This window comes from Ovis canadensis, chromosome 5 (assembly GCF_042477335.2).
Source record: "Ovis canadensis isolate MfBH-ARS-UI-01 breed Bighorn chromosome 5, ARS-UI_OviCan_v2, whole genome shotgun sequence".
Lineage (NCBI taxonomy): Eukaryota > Metazoa > Chordata > Mammalia > Artiodactyla > Bovidae > Ovis > Ovis canadensis.
The window spans coordinates 70,834,104-70,852,385 of NC_091249.1; the positions used below are offsets into that span (position 1 = coordinate 70,834,104).

Genomic DNA, 18,282 nt, shown 5'->3' on the forward strand with positions numbered 1-18,282 from the left:
AGAAAGCTGACATATCTGGGCAAGATAGGAAAATGCAGAAATATCAAAGAAGACAAAAGGAAAAGCAAAGTCTGTAGAGGACCTAGAAACTAATTCCCCAGAAGGTGGGTTTCAGTTAAAAAAGGGGAAGAGAACTTTGGGCAAGTCCCAAATGCAGAGGATTTTAACAAGGAATATTTTGATCTAGCGGTGTTCCTTCAAGGTGTGCTAGCACTTTTGAGGTTTTCATTAGAAGAGGAAGGATGCTCTTCTGATGAATAAAATGCAATTGGGAATTGCACGTAAAAAGACAACTTACATTGTCTAAGAACCATTTTTTTCTTTCCAGACTTTCACTAAGCTCAGGTTAAAAAAAAAAAAACCAACAAATCTTGAAAATGTACTGTGAAATAAAGGTTTGTTTAGTTTTGAATGTAGTGGCACGGGGTTTGGGGTGGGGAGAGTGATCCAAGGAGGCTGATTTGGAAAGATTTTAGAAAATTCTTTGCTATAAACTCTACCTCATTTTAGGCTATATGAACCCAGATATTTTATCTGCAATCAGAGTCTACCAAAATGGCATCAAAGAGGAACAAAGATTAGGTCTATCTAAGGCCCTGAAAGCAATGAAGAATGCCATGTTTAACTCATTTCTTCATTTTACAGATGATACTCCTACACACATGACCTCAATTTTCCCATCTTCCTAGCTCAGTAAGTTTCCTTTGCCTGCACTTGGAGGCATCAGGCAATACAGAAGAAAATGTGAAGGCAACCCTCTGTCTTTGTTGTCTCAAACAACAACAAAAAAAAGTGTGCCCCCAAAGACAATGGACCCCAAACCAACTTCTTTTTGGATGCTATGCTCAGACCCAAAGCTGATCATATGCTACCTGGTGAGTCAGTGACAAAGCACTAAGACCAGGGAAGAACATCTAACAATCATGTTGTCACCAGGCAAGTAAAAAGACTCAGTAAGCATGGTGCTTGGTATGGGGCAGGGAAAAGCTGAACATCTTAAAAACCACCTCTAAGCTCCTGAAGGCCAGAGCTCATACAGCTCTGCTTGATTTGTCTAGAACCACGGACATATTAGGCGTGATGCTCTCCAATGATGATGATGAATAAAGCATTTATTTTCAAAAGCGCTGAACATTCTACCTGAAACTTTCAGGGATGTTTATAGAAGATGCCACCTTTACCCCTAAATTGTGTGTCTTTTTCTTTTCAGAACTTGAACTCTTTACCACCCCCATCCACATTTCTCTAGTAGTCTTGATGCGATTAAATGTGACAGAAATTTTAGCATCCAGGAATAGCAGGAATCATCCGAAATGAACATGCCTTGCTACATGTTCCTAAAACCCTTTCACACACATTTTCTCACGTGGGTATTACAATGTGACCATGCAACATTGTACAGGAGTGCTGAAGGATAAAGGCCGACAGGTAGAAAATGAAAGCAAAAATGCAAAAGTTTTGGTATTTGGAAATGCCCCCACTCTCTATTCCCACACAAAAGGCAAATGAGATTCCACCTGCTGACTTTCCTTTCCTGCCTGTACCTCACTCAGGCTAATGTCAGAACAAGCTGGGGGAAAGGGAGAGAGAGAGAGAAAGGGAGAGAGAGAGGGAGAGAGAGAGAGACACGACAATTTCACCTCTTGGCAAAGCTCAGCTTACTGAACCCTCTTGCTTTCTGCTGGCTGTTGATTCAGCAGAAACTACTGCTGCAGAATTCATAATGGTGATTTTTAAAGGCCCCACTGATCGCATTGCTCGCCCCACGTGTCAGACTCATTCACTCGCCGCCCCAAAGCTGTTTCCCGAGCCACCTTTTTATATCTTGCTAATGCACTTCCAAAGGGAGAGAGGGTCGCCCTTTAGGGACGGGCCTTTTGGGCTTTTGATTGTCTAACCAGGTAACCCGGCCCGGGAGATTAACGGGCAGGAAATGAAACCATGCCCTCCCTTGCAGCCACTGAGAGACACATCATTCCGATCAGGGAGAGGAGGACCCATGGTCCTCTTGGGCCCTCTTCTTTCTTACCTATCCCCCACTTCACCGACCCCTGCACATATATTCGGGGAGGGGTCATCTGCTTTTGGGAGCGGGAGTCATTTTTCCAGCCTGGAGCCCCACCCTGAAAAACCTCATCCCCGAGGGCCATTATAACTCCCGTGGGCGCCGGGTCCACCTGCTGCTGAACACCCAGCTTGCCTTGCCGAGCCCGGATGGATGTGGGGCGCCTGGGCAGCTGCCCCTGCGGGCCGAGCCCCCGCCCCAGCCCCGGGGCCCGGAGGAGTCTGCGCCGCTACGCGCCCTGCCGCCCGCGGAGCTCAGCGATCCGCAACTTGCGCCCGGCCCCAGCGGCGGAATGCGGTGGGGCTGGCGTTACCTTCGGTCGCATAGCTGTGGTCGCGCAGGAAACTGTTGTTGATTTTGCGGGTATCAATGTCCTCCTCCATTGACAGCAGGCTTACTTGCGTGGGAACCAGAAGCCGGCAGACAAGTATCCATGTTCCCTCCCCGCAGCCAGTCTCACAGGAGAGGGGGGCAGGGGAGCCAGTGGGACTGCACCATGGTCCGAGCCTGAGGAGGAGACGGGGGAGGCGGAGAGAGAAAAAAAATAAAAACCCGGCAATGGAGCTGTCACCTCCTCCGCCCGGGATCTCCGAGGCTGCGGCGGCTCCTCCCGCGGTGCGCTCACTCCAGCTCCAATTCCCAGCGAGGATGCTGCGCCTGCCTCCGCCGCCTCCGCCTCTGGGGTGCCAAGATGCGCCGTGCCCCGAGGGGTCTGGTCCCGCCCGCCGCCCCGGGAGGCGCTCACAAGCGGGGCTGGGGAGATGCCCAACAGGTTCCCCTCATTGGCAGCCGCTCCGAAATGCAAAAAAGATCCCTCCTCCCCCCTGGGAGAGCGGGCAGCCGCGACAAAATGGTGCCTTTCTGGACCCGAGCTGCAGTGGCGAGATGGCAAGGGCAGGGTTCAGGCTGGCCCGGCCCGGAGGAGGGTGCTGGTCCCACGGGAGGGCGGCTCCGGCTGGCGGGGGCTCGGCAGCCGGTGGGGAGCTGGGCAGGGCGCTCGGGCGGCCGGCGCCAGCGCACTCACCCTCACACCCACACGCGCGCACTCGCAGCTGCTGCTGCTGCCGCTGCTGCTGCAGGAGGCTGGAGGCGGCTGGTGCATTAAAGGCGAGGCTCCTCCCAACCGCGTCAGCAGCCCCAGGACTCTTTCCCCAGCAGCGGTGGTGGCTGAGGCAGAGGCTGCGTCTGCTCTCTGCTGCAGTGGGGCGCAAGCAGCCGCCAACCCGCACCTGGGCAGCGAGCATCCAGCTCCGCAGGTTGACGTGAAAAGCGTAGACGCGCTCTTCTGACCTCCCTCCCCGCCCAGCGCCACGCAGCTCAGGGCAGCGTTTACTCCGGCACCCAGAGTCCCCTAGCTCACCGCCTTTCTTCAGACACCTGTGCTCCAGGATAGCAAAGAGAAGGTTCCCATGAGCAAACAGGAAGTCTACATCTCAGCTTCTTTTGCTCACCCTTCTATCAAGCATACGGTCCCTGGATGAAGGTCAAGGGTGAAGCCTGGGGTTCGAAGGCTCACCCAGAGAGCAGAGAATGCTCACAGCCTAGCTTAAGCCCTTCTCTGGGTTAGAAATAAATGGGGAATCAGAGGCCAGAACTTTTCTGCGGATAAGTGCTGACTTCTCCCTTGCAGAGAGTCAAAAATAACTTTTAACTGGGGGTATCTAAGTCTATACTAGCAGAAGGAGGAAGAGGGTCGAATTATGAATCTAGTCAACATGCTCTGAAAAAGTCCATATTCCCTAACCCTTTGCACTCAGTTTTGGTCAAACTGCTCCAGCCCCTCCGGTGGGTTTTGCTTGCTAAGACACAGCACTGCAGCAACCGCTGACATTTACTCTCCCGGTGAAAGGTCCATCGGAGCCCTGTGCCCCCAGAGCGCCACTGTTTCCCAGGAGGAATTTCAAAGATCCAAAGAATATCAAAAAGTGGCCTGTCTTCCTACTTCACCTAGGAAGAAAATACAGAAATCCGTCCCGCCCCCAATTTTTCCTGAATTGACAAATCGCAGATTTCATATTTGAAAGAAAATGAGATCATTACTGTTATGAAACAACAATCATTTCTGAAGCAACCCAAAGCACTAGAAAGTCAATTTGGACAAGAAATGTCCCTGATTTCCTCTTGTAGAAGGTATTCATTTCAGTGAGCGTCACTGCAGGGGAGACACATCAGCGAATGTTTTGCTCAGTTAAGCTCCACAAGTTTAGCTGGATGAGCCCAGAGGGATCTGTGAGTTAATTATATACATACAATGCTTCAGCTAACACAATTTAGAAAGTATTTGAAGTTCAAAAAAAAAAAAATGGGAAAACAAGTCCTTAACTGAGGTTGGGAATTGCCATTAGACTTCCATGAAGAAAACATTATTCTGGCAGGTGAAAAATGGCAAGGTCCTCATCTCCAGAAACCAACTGCTTATCTCTGGGAGAAGATAGAAGAAATATTCTTCGATATATAATATTCAGCTTACAAAAGACTCCATTTAATTCTCATCTGGTGATTAAGTCTTCCCTACTTCTTTGTCTGTGTGTGCCAAATTCACATATGAAATTCCAGGAAGAGATGAAGACTGATGTACAAATTGATGTAATCCACTTCAGTGCCAGTTGCCATGGCTGGTTCTTCCATGTTATGAGTCGTATCCATCACCAAGACTCCAGTGGTCAGCTCATCCGTAGTTATACAGTCCAGCTTCTCTTGCAGATTGGCATAAGGGGGTAGGGGGAAGGGGAAGAGGGGAAAAGCTAAATTCATCTTAAAGTGGTGAGAAGATATCTTGCTTTGAATCGAAATGACCTTTAGTTGCCACTGGAGACCTTGGAGTAGTATTTGAGATGAAAAGTGAAAGTGTTAGTTGCTCAGTTGTGTTCAACTCTTTGTGACCGCATGGACTGTAGCCTGCCAGGCTCCTCAGTTCATAGAATTCTTCAGGCAAGAATACTGGAGTGGGTAGCCATTCACTTCTCCAGGGGATCTTCCTGACCCAAAGGACTGATCCCAGGTCTCCCACATTGCAGGCAAACTATTTATTATCTGAGTCACCAGGGAAGCTATTCTTTCCCTTATCTTCCCAGGAGGTGGGCTATATTGGAACAGAGTTACAAGATCAACCAGGAAGGCCCAGGTTTGTTAGCCAGGCTGTGCCTGAGAAATTTTCCACTGTAACCAATGGCAGAAGTGTCCCTGCCAGAGATCAAACCCCTGGGTTTACTAAATTTTTCCTTCCCTGTTTTCTGCAAAATTCCTCTTGCATTTATTTTATTCAACAGTATAGACAAGTTTTTTCCTAAGACACAAGTTGTGGGGAGGCAAATTAGATGGCTATCCATTAAGTAGATAAGAAGACTCCAAGATTTCTATTTTGTGAACCATTCTTTTCAACTATGGACAGTGGGGAACTAGCCCCTCCAACCAAAACCAAGAAAAATACACCTGTTGGCTTTGTTCTTTAACACAACAATGTGCAATAAAGGAGCTCAGGAAGTGAAGGAAGCCCTGTGCAAGCCAGTGGTTGTAAGAGGACTACACAGATCATTTCTCAGAAGACTCACTGACCTTCTTTCTGTTCCTCCAACATGTCAAGTTCTTTCTAAAACCTTTCGGCATTTCCCCTTGCCATTCATTTCCTATTCCCCTTCCTTGTGTTCCTGGCATTCTTCAGCATTGCAGCTGACCTGTCCCTACTTTACTGAGGCATTCCTTGTCCTCCCCATATTCCCTTCCTTTGGAATTTTTTTGTCTGTACATCTTTTTTTTTTCCTCTTCATGGAACATTTGCATTTTGTAATAGTTTTTTACTTATAATTGTCAACCATTCCACTATATCTCTGCTATTAAGTGTCTAGCACTTCAGTTCAGTTACTCAGCCATGTCCAACTCTTTGCGACCCCATGAACCACAGCACGCCAGGCCTCCCTGTCCATCACCGACTCCTGGAGTCCACCCAAACTCATGTCCATGGAGTCAGTGATGCCATCCAGCCATCTCACCCTCTGTCATCCCCTTCTCCTCCTGCCCTCAATCGTTCCCAGCATCAGGGTCTTTTCAAATGAGTCAACTCTTCACATCAGGTGGCCAAAGTATTGGAGTTTCAGCTTCAGCATCAGTCCTTCCAATGAACACCCAGGACTGATCTCCTTTAGGATGGACTGGTTGGATCTCCTTGCAGTCCAAGGGACTCTCAAGAGTCTTCTCCAACACCACAGTTCAAGAGCATCAATTCTTCGGCACTCAGCTTTCTTTAGCACTTAGTAGATGCTCAGTTATATTTACTGAATGGAGATAAATATTTCATAAATGAATGAGTAAATTACTGAATTTGTTCAGTGATATTTAGGTTTTAAAGCTCTACTTTTATTAAAATTCTTGCCCAACAAGAAAATGTGTTGTGAGTAAATTTCTAGATTGTAATGCCTATTCATATTGGAAACAATTGTCCTACCCATTCCTGTATGCATATGCAATGAAAATACTTACTGAGCACTTAATACATGACAAGAATTTTTGTAGGTACTGCGATACGGTTAGGACAGAGTTCCTTTCTTTCACAAAACTGAAATTCAATCATCTGATTTTAGAAATATGAGCTTTCTTACAAATACAACATGCATTATAAATTAACAGACTAGAGTATAATATTAAATGCCAAGGCTCTGCTATCAAGCAAAACTGATTTTCTGCCATTTATTATTATGTCCTTGAGCAAAGTTGCAAGATTTCCCAACCTATGTTTTTTTAATCTATAAATTAGAAAGAAAAATACTACTACTTAATGGAGTTTCTGTGATGATTAAATGATGATTAAATGATAATACTTGGAAAGAGTATACTGCTATGACTTGTTGAGTATTTACTATCATCATCACTGTCAATATTGAACAAATATTTAAGCACCTACCATGTCGGCCACTGGGATAGGTCTAGAGTTTCAGCAATATCACTGCTGAAAATGTATTGTCATCTCTGCTGTCATGGAACTTAGTATCTAATTTATGGTTTATGGAAAGGGGGCCCACAGGCTGCAGAAGTGGCAGCAGAGAACAGTCTGAAAGGCTGACCAAATTCAGGCTTGTGCTGTACACAGAAAAGGCCAGTTACAAATACACAGCCCTCTTAAGTTACACAATGCATCATGACAGCACAGGAAAACATTCTTTTTTTCATCATCTTTCATATGTTCCCCCCTCCCTTAACACTCTCACATACCCCCAGCCCAGTTAGGTTAGCACTGCCTACATTAGAAACCCTTTGTAGGTCATGCTATCCAATTAGCACATTAAATATCTACAATTTTATTAAAATCTTTGACTTAAGCCAGTCTAGAGATTCTTAATATAGGCTAACGATATCAGACAGTCCTGGTTTTCTGTCGTAGCTCAGGCATTTATGAATTTCATGACCTTTGTATTTACAACACTGAAAGAAAATAATAGGAACCACTTCATAGGGTTGTTGAGTGGCTTCAGAGACTGTGTAAGGAAAGCGCTTAATACAAGCTTGGCCCATAGCCAGGCCTCACTAAAATGTCCCTTTGGCCCCCTGGTAGTGGCTCACTGGGGTCTCTGTCTGCAGAGAATTGGAGAGATGCACCACCAGTCAGTCAGATGTATGGACACAAGTGACCTAGAAACCTGAGTTTAACCACCTAGCAATCTGTCTTAATGAGCCCTAGTCACTAGAAATAGGAGATCCTTACTGTCTTATAAAAAGCCCTTTATAAGTCAGGAAGTCTTGTGCAAAGGGAAGGAATCAGAATTATGCTTTCTTGATTTTCACATATGTAAGTGCAGGCCTAATCAAGTCTGTCTATCAGGGAATCCTATGGAATCCCTCTCTAAATCACGGAGCCCCAAATGCACAACTGCCTCTCTGAGATGGTTTGCCATGACCACCCAGAGGATGATCTCTTGAGTTTCTAGCAAGGTTTGCCATTCCTTTTTGTGCGTGTTAGAGCATGTAATAAATACCACATGAGTGAGCCTTTGGCATTGGCATTTAACCTAGGAAAAGAAAACAAAACATCTTGTTCTCAAAATGTATTAATTCTAGATTCTGGATATACTTAATGGATTTCACTGAGTACCATGTTCCCTCAGTTATCCAAGTAGAGAAACTTATTAAAATAAACAGTTATATGCAGGAGCTGGGAGGTGCTGGCTGTTGAGAGCTGATTGTGTCGATTACACACATCTTTTTATCTTTGAGTGACATCATGTCGGTAGCTTAAAATCCGAAATCTGCCATGGTGGGATATTTATATCATGGAAATTTTTTTTAAAAAAGCCTATATAAATCAGTGCTTTGGCTTAGGGGCGGGGGTGGCAGAGAACTGATTTGTAAACATTTACTACGCTAGCCAGTTGAAACACATGAATTGTTGATATATCTTTCTACTTACATGTGTTAATCTATACAAAGTTCCTTTCAGTTCCTCAACACTCAATCTCCCAAACTGTCAAATTTCAGAACATTTTACCATCCGATCAAATAACTCTTAAAAATCCTACCTTTACCATAAAGCACTTCCATATCCACCAGAGGAAACCCGATGCCTCTGTCTGAGCCTCCCTAAGCTGGTTATGAAATTGCCATGACGAATTTGTGAGTGATGGCCCCTGCAAAGTTCCTAGATCTGATGATGTAAGGAAAGTGAGGTACATGTCCGCTCTCAATGAATAGTTATTTTCTGTTTATGCTCTATTGCCACTTCATTTTTGCCCGTGTTTCAGCTCAGTGCAAAACAAAAACACCCGCTGTGCCTAATTTCACTGACGGCACTTGTCTAGTTAGGATATTGAAGCAATGACAGAAAAGGTACAAAAATTCAAAAGTCCAGATCTCAGAGCCTTTTCTCATTCAGTCATTTGAGAGTTAAACTTGGACTGTCTTGTAGGTTTGTATTTGCCTTATATTTGTTAGGTGCAAGGTAAGGATTTCTGAAACCAGTTTAGCAAATCTAAAGTGGTATATTGTTTAGTACCTGATGACATGTCTCAAAGAAATAGTTCAGGATAATTTAAATAAACAAAAAAATACATTGGGAAATGTCTTCACATTTCTTTAAAATGCACCAAGCAATAACACATTACAGAATTTATCCTAAGAAGATAATCATGGATATAGGGCAAAAATTTAGCCATAAGGATATTTCTCAGAGCACTGTTTATAATCATGAAAACCTGGAAACAAGCCTAAGTGCCAACAACAGAATTGTCTCGGCAAATTATGGTGTGTATGTATAATGGGAAATTATTGAGCCATTGATATAATATTAACACCTAATGTTTATTGAGCATGTATTATGTACTAGGCACTGTGCAAAGGGTTTCACTAGCATTATCTTATTTAATTCTAACAGCTGCCCCTATAAGGAAAGGTATCTCCATTTAACTGTGGCTACTCAAGATAAATAACATACCCAAAGTCAAACAAATAGGAGCCTGGCTATGCGTGTGTGTTGGGTGGGTTGAGGTCACCACAGAAACTTGGAGGTCTTTTTCCAAACCACCCACCACTGGAGGCTGATCTGTACCTCTTAAGAATGAATAGCCTCTCAGTTGAAAATCACTACTATTGTGTTGGTGAGGAGGTGGCAAAATTGGAACCCTCACACACTGTTTGTGGGATTGTATAATGGTGCAATCACAAATAGTTTGGCAGTTCCTCAAAATGTTAAACAGAGTTACCATATGACCCAGCAATTCCACTTCTAGTTATACACCCAAGAGAATTGAAAACACATATTTATACCAAAACTTGTAGATGAGTATTCATAACAGCATTATTCATAATTTCCCCAAAGTGGAAACAACCCACATATTCATCAGCTGATAAATGGATGAATAAAATGTGATATATTTAAAAATAATTACTATTTAGCTATAAAAAGTAATGAAGTACTAATACATGTTACAACATGGATGGGCCTTGAAGACATTATGCTAAATAAAAGAAGCCAGTCACAAAACACCTCATACTGTATGATTCCATTTATGGGAGATGTTCACAATGGGCAAATCCATAGAGACAGAGTAGATTAGTTGCCAGGGGCTGAGATGGGGGAATAAGAGTGACTACTTGTGTGTTTGGGATTTCTTTTTAGAATAATGAAAATATTCTAAAATTACTTAAGGACAATAGCTGCACAACTTTGAATAGACTAAAAATTACTGAACTGAATACTTTAAAAGATGTTTCAAAAGGCACAAAGTTCCAGTTATAAGGTAAACTAGAGATGTAGGGTAAAATATAATAAATATAATTAACACTGCTTTATTAAACAATCTGCCTGCCAATGCAGGAGACGTAGGAGATGCAAGAGACATGGGCTTGATCCCTGGGTCGGGAAGAGGAGGAGGAGGAGGAAATGGCAACCTGCTCCAGTATTCTTACCTGGAAAATTCCATGGACAGAGGAGGCTGGCAGGCTATAGTCTATGGGGTCGTAAAAAGTCAGACACCACTGAGCACACAAACAATGCGCGTGTTACAAATGAAAGTTCAGAGAGTAAATCCCATTACAAGAAAAAATGTTTTCCTATTTCTTTCTGTATCTATATGAGATGAATGTTCACTAAATTTACTGTGATCATCATTTCATGATGTCACTCAAATCATGTGGTACACCTGAAACTTATACAAGGCTGTATGTCAATAAAACTAGAAGAGGAAAAAGAAGTGTTTCAACAAAACTGTTATTAAAGATTAAAAAAACTACTGCTGTCATAAACTGTTATTACCTCTAGGAGTATGGTATATCCCTCAGGTTATTATTAGTGCAGAAAAATTTAAAAGTATGTAATGACAAGGATAGATGTTCATGTCACATTGTTTGAAAAAGTCAAAAAACAATGTATACTGACTGATCCCCCTTTTTTGGAAAAAATGTGTGTATCACAAAAGGAATGCATGAAGATGCTTGAGAGTGGTTAAGTGTGGCTTTCTTTGTGGTTCATATTCTTGTCAAAGAAACTTTAGAACATGATCATTTTTATAGTAAGAAAATTTTAAAAATTTATAAAGCTATGAAATGCTTTTTAGGATGAAACTTTGTAGTGAAAAAAATAAAAAATCATTTTGTGCACACCAGAAAAATGAGAGACAGTGATGTAAATATATATGCTACCAAACACACAGAACAGTTCTACCCAAAAGAAATACAATACAAGCTACATTAATAATTGTAAATTTTCAGGTTGCCACACTAACAAGTGAAAAGAAACAGACGAAATTAGTTTTAATAAGGTTTAAAATTTGGGGAAAATAATTTAATCCAATATACCAAAAACATTCATTTCAGCATATATAGAATACAGAAAAATTAACAATGTATTTACACCCTTTTTATAAGTCTTTGAAACCTGGTGTGCATTTTACAACAGATAGCACCTCTCCAAAATACGCATATTTCTAGGGCTCAATAACCACACATTCCTAGTGGTTACAGCACAGGTATAGAGGAACTATTCCAAAAGTATTATTCCATTCACAAAATGAGTGTATTTTAAATTTATTTATTTTAATTATCTTACAATTATCTTACAATATTGTGATGGCTTTTGCCACACATCAACATTAGTCGGCCGTAGGTATACATGTGTCCCTCCAGCCTGAACCCCTTCTCCCACCTGTCTCCCCACCCCATCCCTCTGGGCTGTCACAGAGCACTGGCCTTGGGTCCCCTGCTTCACGCACTGAACTAGCACTGGTCATCCATTCAGCATACGGTCATGTATATGTTTCAATGCTGTTCTCTCAAATCATTCCACGCGCTCCTCCCACGGAGTCAAGAAGTCTGTTCTTTATGCCTGTGTCTCCTTCGCTGCCCTGTATGTAGGACCATTGGTACCATCCTGCTGCTGCTGCTGCTGCTGAGTCGCATCAGTCGTGTCCGACTCTGCGCGACCCCATAGACAGCAGCCCACCAGGCTCCCCCGTCCCTGGGATTCTCCAGGCAAGAACACTGGAGTGGGTTGCCACTTCACATGTATGTGTTAACATACAATATATTTTGTTCTGTATATATCTTTCTCTCTCTGACTTAGTTCACTTTGTATAACAGGCTCTAGGTCCATCCACCTCATTAGCACTGACTGAAATGCGTTCCTTTTCATAGCTGAGTAGTAGTCCACTGTGTATACGTGCTGCAGCTTTCTTTTCCATTCATCTGCTGATGGGCATCTAAGTTGCTTCCATGTCCTGGCTGTTGTACATAGTGCTGCGATGAACATTGGGGAACATGTGTCTCTTTCAATTCTGGTTTCCTTGGTGTGTATGCCCAGCAGTGGGATTGCTGGGTCATATGGCAGTTCTATTCCCAGTTTTTTAAGGAATCTCCACACTATTCTCCATAGCGGCTGTACCAGTTTGCATTCCCACCAACAGTGTAACAGGGTTCCCTTTTCTCCACATCCTCTCCAGCATTTATTGTTTGTAGACTCACAAAATGAGTTTTATCACATTATTTCAAAGGAAAAATTTTCATCTACAAAGGACTTGAACTAGACTGTGGGGAACTAAAACCAAACTAAGTAACTTTAAACTGATGAACCTCACAACTATTTAAACTAATACAAACATACGGATGGCTAACAAACACATGAAAAGATGCTCAACATCACTCATTATTAGAGAAATGCAAATCAAAACCACAATGAGGTACCACTTCACACCAGTCAGAATGTCTGTGATCCAAGTCTGCAAGCAATAAATGCTGGAGAGGGTGTGGAGAAAAGGGAAGCCTCCTATGCTGTTGGTGGGAATGCAAACTAGTACAGCCACTATGGAGAACAGTGTGGAGATTCCTTAAAAAATTGCAAATAGAACTGCCTTATGACCCAGCAATCCCACTGCTGGGCATACACACTGAGGAAACCAGAATTGAAAGAGACACATGTACCCCAATGTTCATCACAGCACTATGTACAATAGCCAGGACATGGAAACAACCTAGATGTCCATCAGCAGATGAATGGATAAGAAAGCTGTGGTATATATACACAATGGAGTATTACTCAGCCATTAAAAAGAATACATTTGAATCAGTTCTAATGAGGTGGATGAAACTGGAGCCGATTATACAGAGTGAAGTAAGCCAGAAAGAAAAACACCAATACAGTATACTAACACATATATATGGAATTTAGAAAGATGGCAATGATGACCCTGTATGCGAGACAGCAAGAGAGATACAGATGTGTAGAGCGGACTTTTGGACTCAGAGGGAGAGGGAGAGGGTGGGATGATTTGGGAGAATGGCATTGAAACATGTATACTATCATGTAAGAATCGAATCGCCAGTCTATGTCTGATGCAGGATATAGGATGCTTGGGGCTGGTGCATGGGGATGACCCAGAGAGATGTTATGGGGAGGGATGTCGGAGGGGGGTTCATGTTTGGGAATGCATGTATACCCGTGGTGGATTCATGTCAATGTATGGCAAAAGCAATACAGTATTGTAAAGTAAAATAAAGTAAAAATAAAAATTAAAAGAAAAAAAGAAAAAAAATATATAGGGAATTTCCTAGTAATCCTGTGATTAGGACTCTGAGATCTCACTGCCAAAGGGCCCAGGTTTGATCCCTGGTCAGGGAACTGAAATCCCATAAGCTGAGTGGCTCAGCCAAAACTTTTTTAAAAAATAAAAGAAAAAATTATAAACACACCCACATATATACATGCTGTGCTGTGCTTAGTCGCTCAGTTGTCTCTGACTCTTTGCAACCCCCTATATACCTCTCTCTCTCTCTATATATATATGTAATACATATATATATATGTAATAGTAAGTTGGAACCCAATCTGCATTTCCCCCTAAACCTAGTAAGCTGAATTAACAGAAGGATAAAAGATCCAAGATTTTAAAAGCACTAAAATGACATTATAAAACAATACATAACAAATAGCAAGAAAGATGTAATTCAGTCAGCATATAATTACCATCCAAATAGGCCAAATGTTTAGCTCAACACCTATGGCTTCAACAGCAGCCAGTAGAAGCAGCCGCATAACCAGATGTTACTACTAAAAAAGGAATTTTCACAGCTAGGTATCTGGCCTCTATTATGGCCATTAAAGGTGGAGAAATGTAAAGGTGTAGTTATGGGAATCCAGCTGAGAATTTAAATTAGAGTCTTTTGGATTGGATCAGAGAATGGAACTGTGTGGTCACGTGATGAGTGGTGTGATTTCTGAAGACTAACCTAACCCCATGGCCTTTAACACTTGCATGCAAACAGTTTTGTGTGTATGGCTGAACACTTCTTCCTTCCTAAACACACTTTCTTCACTGATTCCCGGGTACTAGCCTTTCCTGATTCATCCTCAATGCACACTCCTCCGGGTCACCCGCGGCTCCTCCTCATTGCTTGCCTTGACCTCTCCAGGCACCCTCGAGTTCAAAGTTCTCAGATTTCTCTATCCACAGTCCCATCCAAGGTGACCTCATCCAGTCTCTTAGCTTGCCACTCACTCGACAGTAAAATCTCATAAATATCGAGCATGGACCTCTCCACTGACCCCCAGGCTAGTAACACCAACAGCTGACCTGATATTTCCCTGATATCTACCAGGCAGCCCAATCCCTAAATCTGCCCCCACCAGACCAGCTCCACTGCCTGTTCCTTGATTCCTCTTTCATTCCCCACATCCTTCCAGTCCATCAACAAATCCTGCCAACTCTAACTTCAAAATGCATCCAGCCTCCAGTCACTCCTCACCACCTCCACGGCTACTACCACGCTCCAGCTACCATCGCATCTCATCATGATGGTCTCAATAGACTCTAATGAGTGTGTGATCCCTACTTCCCCCTCCTACAGAACACTTTCTGTGCAGCAGGCAGAATGGGCCTTTTAAATGCAAATCACTTTGTCACTTTTCTGCTCCAAGCTCTTTATTGGCTTCCTACACATTCAGGGTAAAACTTTCTTAAAATGCTGGAAAGGTTTGGCTGGAGCTGGAGCTCTATCCTTTTTCTTTTTTCACTTCTCACCTGCAGCTACCAGCTCTTGTCTCAACCCCACTTCTTCCCTCTACCCCACACATAGACATAATTGTTTGCCACACACACCAGGAAGAGCAGCGCCACCCCAGGTCCTCTGCATCTGCTTGTTCTCACTGGATTGAGTGCCTTCCTTCCATCAGCAGCCTAGCTCAGAACTTCACCTCACTTGGGTGTCACGCCAGAATGGATTTTTCTAAGATGCCTTTCTTGACTGCTCTGTATTAAATAAAATAGAAGTCATCTCTCCCAGCACTCCTTATTCCCGTATTGCTACCTGACAGTGTATTTATTTGGCTTTGGTTATTACATGAGAACATAACTTCTGGGAAGACCTGCATTCTATCTAGCCCTAGAGCAGTGCCTGGCACTTGCTGGTTACTCTTATGTACCTCGAGAAATAATGAAACAGTCAATGTATGTTTGTTTAAAAATGGATCAAACTGTGTGTGGGGATATCAATAAACAGTAAATCTGGGATTCTTGAATACTAAAGAATTTTTCCTTGCCCAAAGAGAGGCCTGGCTTTTGCCCTAAGCTTCTGGGAGATAATCTGTGTTGGGCGTGATAATAGTGTCTTTGTCTTGAGTGGGAGATGCTCCCTCCAACAGTTCTACGGTGGGGACTAACCACGGCAGAAAGACCATGTGATTTACTGTGGGGAATTTGGGTCAAGCTGCAGACAAAGTTCAAACAACGTGGGCAATCAATGAATCATGTCTATTATATAATGGAGCTCCAATAAACACTCTGAACACCAGGCTTATGTAAGCTTTCTTGAGTATCAATACTTTATTCATATTGCTATACATCAATGCCAGGATGGTAATGTGTCCTGAGAACAATGGAAACTGCAAGTTTGGAACCCTCCCCAACTGCCCTAATGTATCTCTTTCTTTGGCTGATTTTAATCTGTGTCCTTTCCATGTAATCAACTACAACCACAAATATAATAGCTTTCTGTGAGTTCTCTGAGACCTAGTGAATTACTGAAACTGAGGGTAGTTTTGGGAAACCCCTCAAATTTGCAGTTGATGTCAGAAGTGAAGACAGTCTTGGTAACTCTGCCCTTAAACTTTGCAAATTAGCTAACTCCTTATTTGCAGAACTCAGAGTATAATACAGCATATGCATTAAGACCCCAACTTTATAGAAATAAATTTGTGCATATGCCAAAAAAATTAGGTAACTCCAGGTCATACCAAATACATACTCAACAAGGTTCATGGTAAACAGTAGCTTAGGGAATTCCCCAGTGGTCCAGTAGTTAGAACTCCATGCTGTCACTGTGGAGGGTCTGAGTTCAACTCCTGGTCTGAGAATTACACAGCCCAAGTCAGGGAACTAAAACCCCACAAGCCACATGGTCAAGAAACAAACAGACAAAAGGTGGATGAGAGATCATTAATTCCAGCCCGTACGTTTGGTAATGAAGAAACTGAAGCCTACAGAAAAGAACAAACTTGCCCGGTTCACCTGGTTGGCAGACAAGGCACCCAGAACCGGGTTCCTGAATCCCACACACACCCTCCACTGACTCCCCAGCTGCTGTTTCGGGAGACACAACCGTTTCTTAAGAAGCTAAATCGAAAGTTATTGGACAGCGAAGTCGACCTTAACTCCTCAAGACTTTAAGGTCAGTATTAAGGGGATAAATTATGACTCTCTTTTAAAAGTCACAGGAATATAGAGAAGAGGGAACCCTCTTATGTTGGTGAAAACATAAACTGAAGCAGCCACTGTGGAAAACTGTAGGAATTCCTCAACAAAATTAAGAGGAGAACTATCATATGATTCAGCAATTCCACGCCTTGGTATTTATCCAAAGAAAATTAAAACACTAGTTAGAAAACAGGTATGTACCTCTATTTTCATTGTAGCATTGTTTACAACAGCCGAGATATAGAAACAACCCAAGTGCCCATCAACAGATGACTAGATAAAGACATGGTACACACACACACAGTAGAATATTACTCAACCTTAAAAAGAATGACATCTTGCCATTTGTAACAATATAGATAAACCCAGAGAGTATCACCTTTAGTGAAATAAGTCTGGCAGAGAAAGACAAATACCACATGATTTCACTCATACATGGAATCTAAAAACAACCAAAACCCCAAGCAAATGAACAAATGTGACAAAATAGAAAGAGGCTTACAGATTCAGAGAATAAGTAGTTAACAGGGGAGGCAGATGGGGGGAGGGAAGAAATAAATGAAAGCGATTAAAGAGGTACAAGCTTTAGTTGCAAAATAAATGAGTTGTAAGTATGGAATATATAGAGTGGAGCGTACACTCGATAAGCAATCTGTCACGTTGTTGACAGATCATAACTAGACTTGTGATCATTTTGAAACGTATAGAAAAAATTACTTTGTTGCATAACCTCAGGAAGTAACATAATGTTATAGGAACAATTATATTTCAAATACAAAAAACCACACAAATAAACTTACAGAAAAAGATCAGATTTGCGGTTACCAGAGGTGAGGAGTAAGGGAGGTGGATGAGGGTAGTCCAAAAGAAACTCCTATTTACAATATAAATAAGTACTGGAGATATAATGCCTTCCCCAGCAGCTCAGAGGTAAAGAATTCATCTGCAATGCCGGAGATGCAGGAGATGTGGGTTCAATCCCTGGGTTGGGATGATCCCCTGGAAGGGGGCATGGTAACCTATTCCAGTATTCTTGTTGGGAAAACTCCAGGGACAGAGGAGCCTGGTGGGCTACAGTCCATTGGGTTGCAAAAAGTCAGACATGACTGAAGCCACTGAGCACTCATGCACGCAGAGATACGACGAACAACATGATCAATATAATTAACCCTGCTGTACATCACATATGAAAGTAGTTAACAGACTAAATCCCAAGAGTTCTCATTATGCAATTTTTTTCTATTTCTTTAATTTGGCATCTATATGAGATGATAGGTAATCACTAAACTCATTGAGAAAATCATTCCACAGTATGTAAGTTAAATCACTGTGGTATACACCTTAAACTTACATAGTGCTGTATGCCAGTTATATCACAATAAAACTGGAAGGGAAAAAAGTCCCAGGGTCCAACCCTGGATATAATTGAAATAAGCAAGCTCCTTGCTCCTCTTTATCTTCTTCAGCCCCATTCTCTCTCCCATGAGATGGGTCAGGGAAGAGCTACAGATGGACCTTATCTGCCCACCCCCAACCCCAACCCAAGGCTGCAGA

At 42.6% G+C, this 18,282-nt stretch overlaps 1 protein-coding gene across 9 annotated transcripts in view; it reads right to left on the reverse strand.

Annotated features, from left to right (window-relative positions):
* Positions 1–18,282, reverse strand: part of PPP2R2B (protein phosphatase 2 regulatory subunit Bbeta) — a 478,597-nt gene that overhangs the window by 314,861 nt on the left and 145,454 nt on the right. For 3 of the 9 annotated variants that reach the window (XM_069592340.1, XM_069592348.1, XM_069592346.1), the window contains exon 2: positions 2,379–2,572. The exons of 2 other annotated variants lie outside the window; for them this stretch is intronic. In XM_069592340.1, the coding sequence (XP_069448441.1) occupies positions 2,379–2,572 (194 nt within the window). Of the gene's footprint in view, positions 1–2,378; positions 2,573–3,089; positions 3,498–18,282 lie in introns of those variants that run through there. 4 more of the 9 variants (XM_069592343.1, XM_069592349.1, XM_069592345.1 and 1 more) reach the window with 4 other exon arrangements.